The sequence below is a fragment of the Solanum stenotomum genome, chromosome 10, assembly GCF_019186545.1.
Source record: "Solanum stenotomum isolate F172 chromosome 10, ASM1918654v1, whole genome shotgun sequence".
NCBI lineage: Eukaryota > Viridiplantae > Streptophyta > Magnoliopsida > Solanales > Solanaceae > Solanum > Solanum stenotomum.
In genome coordinates this window covers 7,835,698-7,847,818 of record NC_064291.1, presented here as the reverse complement: position 1 = coordinate 7,847,818, position 12,121 = coordinate 7,835,698, and the positions used below count along the sequence as shown (strand labels likewise).

Genomic DNA, 12,121 nt, shown 5'->3' with positions numbered 1-12,121 from the left:
GGATCGAGAATCGGAGTGAAAAAATAAAATTTTGAAGTTGAAAGTATTTTTTAAAAACAAGCTTTAAATTTATTTTTTTTGGAGGGGGTGTGTGTGGTTGGGGGGCTGGTTTGAGGGTAGGGACAAAATAAATTGATTTTTTCAACAAAAAAAATTGTAATTTGAAGTTGGAAGAGAGTTTTGGAAAATATTTTCCTGAAGTTTTGAAGGGAAATCATTTTCCTTAAATTTGAGGAAAATAAGTTGATTTGAAAAACATTTTCCAAAACATATAACCCAACCAAACAAGAAAAAATTAGAAAACATTTTCCGAAAAATATTTTCCTTCATACCAAACACACCCTAATAGAAAAATGAGAGGAACAGTTAATTGCTTGTTCATACAGAATGAATTGAATCTGTTACTTCAACAGCTAATTACCCTATGCTTCATATAGTAATCTAACCGACTTATGACAACTGTTAAACGTCTAACTAACTAACCACGTAAGATTAGCTAATTACAAAGTGGCCCTGTACAGAACTAAGGTACATCTATCTAATACTTTTACATCCCCTCAAGCTAGGTGCAATGAAGATATTCTTCATGCCTAGCTTGGATAAAAGAAACTGATGTTGAAGACAAGTAAGACCCTTGGTGAGCAGATCAGCAGGTTGTTGATCAGAAGCAAGATATAATGTCTTAATGAGGCCAAGTTGCAATTTCTCCCGAATGAAATGACAATCTATATCAATATGCTTGGTGCGCTCATGAAAAACAGCCCATGTTTATTTCACTGGAGGATTAACGAAACAATAGGATCGTTGCAATGCGATAGTAGTTTCGTGGTTAATGGGGAATGTGAACAAAAATTTGCTTGCTGGAATTCTTTATGGCTCGAGTGCAGCTATAATTTGGAAGGATCTGGAAGAACGTTTCGATAAGGTAAACGATTCACGATCCTATTACATACATAGAGAAATTGCCATTTTGACACAGGGGATTTCTACTATTTCGGTGTATTTTTCTAAGCTGAAAGACTTATGGGATGAGTACAATACTCTAGTCCCCCTTCCTTGTGATTGTGAGAGATCGAGGGATTTTATTGCACATTTTGAAAAACAACGACTGTTTCAGGTCTTAATGGGTCTAAATGATAGTCATGTTCGTAACCAAATCTTAATGATGAAGCCATTGCCTAGTACAAATTAAATTTATGCCATGTTAGTTCAAGAAGAAAGTCAGATACAACTTGTAGTAGGACCAATTAACTCGCTTGACTGAGTTGATCCTACAACATTACTTGCTAACAAGCATCAGAACATGAAACAAAATTTGTATTGTGATCATTGTAATATGAAGGGGCATAGTAGAGCCATTTGCTACAAGTTGAAGGAGTGTGATCATTGTCATCTTAAAGGACACATCAAAGAAAATTGCTACAGTGGTTACCCTTCGGATTTCAAAGGGAAGAAAAAAGTGAATGCGGTTACTGTAGGTTTGGATGCATGACAGTCTTATGTAGAACCTATGATTGCCCCTACCGGAGAACATTGTTACACCGGACCTATGCTAACACAAGAGCAGTATGATTAGATTCTACCAAGGCCTGTGCTCACCCTCGAACAACATAACAAGGTGTTAGCCATGCTGAATAATACATCTGTCAATGAAGGAAGTGCACATATGGCAGGTAATTGTTTTTTTGAACATGTTAATAAGCAAGATGATCATGAATGGAATATTGTAGATACTGGTGCAACTAACCATATGATTGGAGATAAGAATTTGTTGAAAAGTGATACATTAATAGAAAGTGCAGGGAGAGTTCAATTGCCAACATGAGAGTCTACTAAGATAACACATGTTGGAAGTAGCCAGTTATCTGGAGGTGATACTATATCCAACATTTATTGTGTGTTAGCTTTTAAGTTTAATCTTTTGTCAGTGTCAAAATTGACAAAAGAACTCAACTGTTGTGCTTCTTTCTATCCAAATTTTTTCCTTCTCCAGGACCTCTGTACTGGGAAGGTTAAGGAGATTGGTAGGGAGCTGGAAGGTTTATATGTGATCAACATGAAACAAAAGGAGGATTCTCAGAGGAAGGGTTGCTCATCAGCAAGAAACATGGCGTCTGAGGACCTTTGGCATCAAAGAATGGGGCACGTTCCCATTCCAGTTCTCAAGAGAGTTTATGCTTTACCTTTTCATAGTTCTTCTACTTTGAACAATTGTGATGTCTGTCCACGAGCAAGACAATGTAGACTTCCTTTTCCAATAAGTCATAGCAAGTCTTCTGAAAATTTTCAATTAGTACACATGGATGTTTGGGGACCCTATAAAACAGCTATTCATCATGGAATGAAATGACAATCTATATCAATGTGCTTGTTGCACTCATGAAAAACAGGATTCGCAGTGATCTGGATGGCCGACTTGCTGTCACAAAGAAGAGGAATAGGCAATGAAACAGTGACCCCAAGTTCTTTGAATAAACCAACTAACCAGACTAGTTCAACAACAAGGGAGGCTAGACTCCTGTACTCTGCCTCAGCCGAGCTCCTAGAGACCGTGGACTGTTTTTTTTATTTCCATGAAATACGAGAATCACAAAACTTGATCAGATACCCAGTAATGGACCTTCTGGAGTTTGGGCAAGCCCCCCAGTCTGCATTACAAAAAGCCTGAATCGTAGACCCTGCCTGGAAAGATAACAAAATACCAAATCCAGGGGCTGACTTTAAGTACCTCACCACCCTAAGAGCAGCTTCCATATGGGACAACTTGGGAGAGTGCATATACTGACTCAGGTTCTGGACAACATATGAAATATCTGGTCTGGTCATAGTAATGTATAACAGTCGACCAATAAGTCTTTGATAACTGGTAGGATCAGTAATAGGTACAACATAAGGAGGAACAACATTAATGTGTGGTGGGGAGATATTAGGAGACACTGCTGAAATAGTATCATCCTGTGGAGGTGAAGTAGGAATCACCAATGGAATCACAATTTTAATAATCCCTTCATATTTTAAATATTAGTACCATTTTAATCCACTACGTAATATCTGTAACGTCAAGAACTTTTCCACGTGCCCAATTATCCAACTCCTCCTATTGTGAATTGGACAAAAAAATCTTCTTATGAATTGTGATTACATTCTATACTTAAAAAAATTATCATTAGTGATGATTAGGGGTGACAATTGGACGGATCAAAATGGATTAGGACAATAAACGGATCAAGATTTTGGGCCAAAATGGACTGGATCAAAACAAGTTAGATAACGGGTCATAACCCAATTCAAATCTAAACGAATTGTGTCGGGTTGGAATTAATTTTAATTTTGCCACCCCAGTGATGATTACAAGCATATCAACAAATTTGAAATAAATTTTTAAAGTATATATATACAAGGAATATTATTCCTTTACACATAATAGATGTGCGAGTTGATTTCTCACACAATTACTTGACTTCTAAAATATTATCTCAAACAATTTTTTTTTTTTATTAAGTTACTAATAATTTGAGATTGTGTGTTTTATCCCTAACAGTAATACATATATTATTTTACTTTTTATTTTAATATCCTTTATTAAAAATCCTGACTTTTGTTGATCCAAAATTTGCTTGAGAAATCTAAACTCCTTATCTATATAGCCAATTGTTTAGTTTTTTTTAGTAATATGAAAGAATGTGAAAGGCGATTATTTCGCCTGAAAAAACTCCATCACTCATTGATCCCATGTGTCTATTTTTTTTTTCATTTGTCAACTAAAGCCTAATATTAACGTTGACAAAATAGAAACTAATACTCTGTTTTAATTTAAATAACACTTTTTTTTCAGTCAATTTTTTAAAAAATGACATATCCTATATTTTGTAACAATATAACTTTAAAATGGTCATTTTATCGTTGATGAGATTTATACTCATGTAAACATCTTTGATTTATTTTATATAAGAAGTTTCAATTTTTTTTTCGTAATTAAATTTTATGTCAAATCAAACAATATGACGTGAATTTGTTTTACTTAATTACAGTCACATTCATGCACTTAACTGTCTAATTTGTTGATGAGGCTTTGCTACATCTTAAAGTTTAAGATCTGCCTTTATAAGCTGGTAAAGTTCTAAGTTGTTTGGAGAATATTCATATATAAAACTTTTTTTTTGATTTTTTTTAGTATTTTAGGGAAAAGACTTAATATGTCATCGAATTTTGAAAAAAGTTAAGGTTTATCTATATGATTCGTTAAAAGTTTGGCTCATCTATGCCATTTTCGTTTGAGAAAAAAAGCTCATTCATACCATTATTTGTTAACTGAAAATAGTTTTGATTATGCAAAATCATTTTTTAACGTGGTCAATTATGATTCAGCCACGAAATTAATTAAATCATTTTTTAAAAAGGAAAAAGGCTCAAATATGTCAAATCAAACTTTGAGAAAAGACACATGTATACTATCTGTTAAAAGTTTGGCTCATCTATGCCATTTCATCCCTCGAGCATAAAGTACACTATATATCCTTGACGAGACTTTAGCCACATCTTAACCCGAATGAGGCGATCAAGAAAGTCCTCCCCTGGAAAAGATAACCAAAGATCTTATCTTTCCTTTTCATTACAAACAAAGCGAAGGCGCTACTTTTAGCCCTTTCAAGAATGAAGGCCCACGCGACACTCGGAGTTAACAAATATTGACATAAATGAATCTTTTTTCATACAAAAATAATAAATGAGTCAATTTTTAACGAATAACATAGATGAATCTTTTCTCAAAGTTGATGAGATATTTAAAATTTTTTTAATGATGATAATTAACTAAGAGTGTGTTTGTAGGTCTATTCATGGGATCAAAATCACTTTATATATTTTTTTACTTTAATAAAAGTTTAACTTGAAAGTGACACCACTGCTTACATAAAATTCTACATTTTGTTATAAAATGATGAATATTAACTTAGGATTTTTTAACTTATCAAGCAGTACTAAAAAAATCAAATAAAAAATAACTTGGATTAATGAATCAATGATGAGACAATCATTGATCAATTTATTTCCTCTTCCATATTCCTTAGTTTCAATTTATGCTCTACATAAATATGACGTTGAATAGCCGTTCTTTAATTATTTTGACTTGGCACATGCAATTTTCCTTTTTTTTTTTCTAAATAAATATGCCAATTTAAAATGACTACTTGACTATATTAATTATCATTAGAATATGATTCTTCTCCACTTAATTAGAAATCTCGTATTTAAGCATTAAAGATGAGTTAAATTTTAATAGGAAACACTTTCTTTTTAATAAATCTTTTACGTGATGCAAATTCAAACTAGTTGACATTGTAAGTACCCAAAATCGAATGAGAAATAAAAAAAAACCAAGACTATTTATGCTAGTTTCTAATCATAGTTCATTAAATTAGATTTTGAAGATTTATCTTCAAATATCAGTTTGATCAAATTATGAAAATTCGATCTTGTCAAATACAATTTTGTTCAAAAACTCAATTTTTTAAGTTTCAACTTCAAAATCTACGACTAAATACATTTGTACATGCACATGGTTAGATGCTACAGGCAAACATGCTCTTATCACATGGTTGCCGTACATATCACAACATGAAATTAAAGTAAGCTTTGACCTTTTATTGGTTAGTTAGCTTTTGTGATTCTAATCATTGTCCAATTATTTCTAAAATTATTAACTAATCAAAACAGTTACGACTCGTTTGGTTGGAGAATAAGTTATTCCAAAATTATTATTTCATCCTCGATGTGAGATAATAATAACATTATAACCTCGAGATAACTAGTTTCAGAATAAGTTATCCTAACCAAAACATATAATATACTCATTCTGAAAGTAATTTCGAGATCAGTTATTCCTTATCCCTCATACTATATGAGCCCTTAATATAATCCAAAAACAAAATCAGTCCCACTACTTAAAAAAACACTTTAAATACCCCCTTTCCCCTATCCTCTAACATAGAGGAAAAAAACAACAACAACAACAATAAAATGTCTAAGGTTTTAGTAACTTTTTGGTGTTGTGTCTTCTTTTCATTTCGATTCATTTTCTTGAATTCAAATGCATCTTCAGTAACATTCAATGTGTTAAATTTTGGAGCAAAATCAGATGGCAAAAGTGATGCAACTCAACCTTTTTTGAAAGCTTGGGTAGCCGCGTGTAGCTCACTGAACGCGGCTACCATTTATGTTCCACGTGGAAAATACATGATTAAGTCGGTTACTTTTAGAGGGCCATGCAAAAATAAAATTACTGTACAAATTGATGGAACCCTTGTGGCTCCATCCGATTATAATGCACTTGGCAACTCTGGCTACTGGATTTTGTTTATTAAGGTTAACCGGATTTCGGTCATCGGAGGAACTCTTGATGGAAATGGAGCTGGATTTTGGGATTGTAGGAAGTTAGGGAAGAATTGTCCTGTTGGAGCTAGGGTATGTACTCAATTTATTGCTTTTTTTAAAAAAATAATATTTTTTTAATTTTTGAATTTACTAGTCTGACAAATCTAAATTCACTTAAAATACTCTTATTGGAAGGTTTTCATTTTCAAAGTTTGAAATTCAGACTTTTAATTAAGAATGAAAAAATAGCTAATGTAGAGATTCATAAAAAATACTAAATGTCACATTTGTGATTTGACCATGTGATGTTGCAATTTTTTTTTAATTAACATACATTAGAAGCTTGTCTTATGTCCTTTACACTTCATCTTTTTAATAACGTTTAATATTATTTTGTAGTTTAGTAAACTATACATTACATTTATTAATGTTTTAGTGAACATAATTTTTACTAAAATTACACTTATTTTGAGACGTATGCAGTAACTTGTTAACTTTTCCTATTGAATAGTATTTTAATATCTGATTTTGTATGCAGTCAATAACCTTCAACTGGGCAAATGATGTTGTGATTAGTGGCCTAACCTCACTCAACAGCCAGTTAATGCACTTGGTGATTAATAGTTGCAAGAATGTTATGGTTAAAAATGTAAGAATAATAGCACCTGATTTTAGTCCAAATACTGATGGAATTCATGTACAATCTTCAATTGGTGTTACTATTAGTGGCACAAGTATTCAAACTGGAGATGATTGTATATCTATTGGTCCTGCCACAAGAAATCTTTGGATGGACAAGATTCAATGTGGCCCTGGACATGGTGTTAGGTAAATTCTTCTGTCACAATTTTATGTGACACATTTCGAATTTTAAGATTCAAACAAGTCTATCTTTGACAATAAATTTTTCATATATCTTTTAAATATTTTGAATTGTCAATTATTGTGACTTATAGTACTTTTTATGTAGTTTATAAATATATAAATTTCATTTAAAAAAAATTGAAGATCTCATGAGCAAATTCATGATCAAATTTAAAGTGTTTGACTCTCGAAAAACGAAACGTGTCACATAAATTGGGTCCGTATCGGTATGAGTCTATTATATATTATTCTTTTTGTTTCAATTTATGTGACACATTTGGAATTTAGAGTTACAATTTTTTATTTTTTTATAATGAGGAAATAGTTTAGATATACCTTTCTATATATATAAATTGTTTTATATTTGTCCTTTGTTTACCTTTTGATCCATGAAAGTCCACAGACTATTAGAAATAACGGTTCTTCCCACCATAAATAAGTGAAAAAGATTGTGTCATAGAGCATGATTTTTTTCAGACATTTCTTACCGAACCAGTTTATTGAAAAAATGAATGGTGAGAAACAAATTATCACTGAAATAATAAAAAATTTCCTAGTATTTTCATATAATAACATTACTATTTTTTCCTCACTAATCAAATCAAAATATCTGTATATGAGAATAATCACTGAATATTATTTACTATGAAAAATAGTGATTTTGAATAAATTCCTAATATTATTGTGTATGATTTGTATTGCAGCATTGGAAGTCTAGCTAGAGATTATAATGAAGATGGTGTGCAAAATGTGACATTAATTAATTCAGTGTTTACTGGATCTGATAATGGATTAAGGATAAAGTCTTGGGCAAGGGCTAGCACTGGTTTTGTCACAAATATTAATTATCAAAACATAATGATGAAGAATGTTGACAATCCAATAATCATTGATCAAAACTATTGCCCCAACAACCAAGGTTGTCCTAGCCAGGTAACTCCTATATTTTTTAAAAAATAATCTAACTATAACAATATATCCATTATAATCTCACATATTGAATTCAAGAACAATATAAAGTACTATACATATAAATTATTTTTATCTAGTCAAGGTACAAATTTTTACAAATTTTTTCAAAAGACCCTCAACTTAAATAATGCATATCAAAATAGTAATGTTAAAAATATAGGACATAACAAACAATAAGAAAAACGTTACATAATATTCAATAAACAAAGACCGGTACAATAGCCAAATAATATGATAATCAAAGCATAAAAATAACAATCAAACATAAATCCTAGGATAAGAAACTATGAGAATAATGTTATTACTACTGGTATGAAAGGAGAAATACGTATGGTACATCAAACTACCAGCAAGCTTATTCTGTAGGACCTACGTACTAACCTTCTATTCTATCCTGACATCTAAAAAATAGAAATCAACGATAAATAATTAAATATTATAGTTAAACAATAAAATAAGTTGAGTGATGATTCTACTTGGTATTGATGAATTGCTCATGATTTGACAGGCATCTGGCATAAAGATCAATCAAGTGACATACCAAAATATATTTGGAACATCAACAACACAAGTAGCAATGAATTTTGAATGCAGTTCAAGCAATCCATGCAGTGGAATCAAATTACAAGACATAAAACTTACTTATTTGAACAACAAAAAAGCTCAATCTATTTGCAAGAATATTAGAGGAAATACTGGAGGAGTCATTTTGCCTGATAATTGTTTATTATAACCCAACCTTGGTTTTTTTTTTTTGTTTTTTTTTTAGGGGTGGGTGGGAGGAAGGAGGCAAATGCTAGGACCATTTGTCGCTAAATATATTATTTTTAGCAGCAATAATAAATATGAGTATTTATAATTTATATTAGTTTATGTAAATGTCACTAAAGACCTTAGAGACTTTGGACACAATAATATCAACTCAATTGCCGCTAAATATTTTACAACAATGCTAAACAGAATATTTGTTACTATTAAATATCGCTTTTGTTGTAATGTATTGTGTTTCGTATGGACCTTTTCTCGACCGTAAGTATGCATATGCAACATTATTATTATTTACTTAAAAAAAAAAAGCAAGGTAGTTCTTGGAAAAATATGGATAANGACCATTTGTTGCTATATATACTCCCTTCGTCCCATTTTATGTGGCAACATTTGACCGGGCACGGAGTTTAAGAAATAAATGAAGACTTTGAAATGTTTACCAAATTGCCCTTTAAAAAGTACACTCACTTTTCTCTCTCCTCATAAATGTATTGGAGTATTATTTTAAGATTAAGTGGGACCAACAAGGGTAAAAGAGAAATTGCACCTTTAAATACTTACCATATAAGGAAAGTGACATTCTTTTTGGGACTGACCAAAAAGGAAATGTTGCCACATAAAATGGGACGGAGGGAGTATTATTTTTAGCAGCAATAAAAAATATGAGTATTTATAATTTATATTAGTTTATGTAAATGTCGCTAAAGATCTTAGAGACTTTGGACACAATAATATCAACTCAATTGCCGCTAAATATTTTACAACAATGCTAAACAGAATATTTGTTACTATTAAATATCGCTTTTGTTGTAATGTATTGTGTTTCGTATGGACCTTTTCTCGACCGTAAGTATGCATATGCAACATTATTATTATTTACTTAAAAAAAAAAAGCAAGGTAGTTCTTGGAAAAATATGGATAAATCATGGATTGATTATGAGTAGGAGTGGCAAACGAGCGGGTCGAGTCGAATATGAGTCGGTCGAAAATGAGTTAAATAAAAATAGGTAAAATACTCGACTCAACTTATATTTTAAATGGGTAAAAACGAGTTACCCAATAGATAATATGAGTATCCATATTTACCCATATTATTATAAGGATCATCTTAAAAGCTTCAAAAGCAAAATCTCTTATCCCATTCATCACCCCCCAACCCCATCCCCAACCCCAACCCCAACTCCAACCCCAACTCCAACCCCAACGCCTCAAAAATTAAATTCATTTTTTACTACTTCGACCCCCCCACCCCCCCACACACACCACCAACACCACCACCACTATCCCCTCTCCCTCCCCCTCCCCCTTCCCCCCAAAAAAATTGTTTTTAAAAAGAAAATCAATTTTTTTTTCTTATCCCACCCATCTCTACCCCCCGACCACCTTAGAAAAATATTAATGCCAATTTTATTTCTTTTATAAATGAGTCTCTTTTGTCCATTTTATCCATTTAACTACCTACTTTTAAATGGGTCATATGAGTTCGACTTATTTTTTATGTATTTTAAATGAATTGGATGGATAATTTGAATGAGTATCCATATAAATTACCCATTCTGCCATTCCTAATTATGAGTAAATACATATGGTTGTATGTGTACCTCATATATGCATGGGTTTTTCTTTCAAGTCTTACTAGAGATATGATTCCAAGATTATTTTTTAAAATTCTTAGGAAGGAAAATATTTTATGTGTTCAGTTGGTCAAAATATTCTGACACGTGTGTGATCTTTTTTTATTACAAAAAGGTGTGATTTTGGCTCTTATTCTTTACTAGAACCAGTAATGGCATTAATAGTTGAGGAAATATTCAATGTCTTTAAATAGTTTTATATTAAAAATGGTTGAAGAGTGTTGAATCAAGAACATACAGTGAACGCCTTTATTATGGACTCTTTATCCTGTCTCCACTTTATATTAAATAAAATTAGAACCTTACAAATATATGAAATATTTCCAAATTTTATATCCGCATGAATGATGTCCAAAGTATTAAATCTTCTTGAAAAGGCAACATGAACAATATATGTTGAATCATAAACTCAAACAAACAAAAAAAAAAAAAACATACTAAATAAATATTGAAGTAAGAAAAAAACATCAAAATGGAATTATTTACATCTATTTATTTTCTCACAGCAATAGAAATTCTAACAAAATGCTTGCCATCACTCCATGCCAAACTTCCAAAATTAAAATTACTCTTTCTTTGGTAAGTTGATATTATTTCAACCTCAAAGGAAATCTTCTTTGTGTTGGAATTGAACTTCAACACAGTTGGATTTACTTTAATCGCGGTATTTTTTAGAGATTTAACCACCAATTTATATATCGAGTGACGTCTCCAACGTTTATAATAGTTCTCCTAACAATAATCAAATTCTTAAGATTTGGAATCGATATTGAAGGAAGATTTAAATCCAACCTAGAAGGTACTTCATTAGGACATATAGTCGAATTTTTCATATCGAAAAAATACGAAGCTGCATTTTGAACCATATCATTTTTATAACCCAAGGTGCAAAGATAATTCAAATAATCATTTTTATCCATATCATATATTAAGCCAGGATAAATATTAGGTAATTATAAATTACAAGATTAAAGTGATCAATAACAATAGGTATTTATCTATAAGACTAAATAAATATTTTCCATCCCATTCCACTGTAAACATATAAAAACATTAAAATCATAAATATTGTNTTGACATCTCCAACGTTTGTAACAGTTCTCCTAACAATAATCAAATTTTTAAGATTTGAAATCGATATTGAAGGAAGATTCAAATCCAACCTAGAAGGTAAGGACATATAGTCGAATTTTTCGTATCGAAAAAAATACAAAGTTGCATTTTGAACCATATCATTTTTATAGCCCAAGGTGCAAAGATAATTCAAATAATCATTTTTATCCATATCATCTATTAATCCAGGATCCATTGCTCCATTTGGATTACTAATGCCACCTCCAAAATCAAATGGATTAGTAAGGTTGTTTGTTCCTTAGCTTCTGAATAGATTTCAGATGTATATGTATCCTCGTTCCATGCTACACAATTTAAATTGATAAATATTAGGTAATTATAAATTACAAGATTAAAGTGATCAATAACAATAGGTATTTATCTATAAGACTAAATA

At 31.2% G+C, this 12,121-nt stretch overlaps 1 protein-coding gene across 1 annotated transcript; it reads left to right on the top strand.

Moving 5' to 3' along the window:
• The first annotated feature begins 6,018 nt into the window (after positions 1-6,018).
• On the top strand, positions 6,019-8,941 carry LOC125841808 (polygalacturonase-like). Its single transcript, XM_049520979.1, has 4 exons — positions 6,019-6,462; positions 6,911-7,200; positions 7,941-8,169; positions 8,717-8,941. The coding sequence occupies exons 1-4, from the start codon at positions 6,019-6,021 to the stop codon at positions 8,939-8,941; spliced, it is 1,188 nt and encodes a 395-aa protein (XP_049376936.1).
• Positions 8,942-12,121: the final 3,180 nt, after the last annotated feature.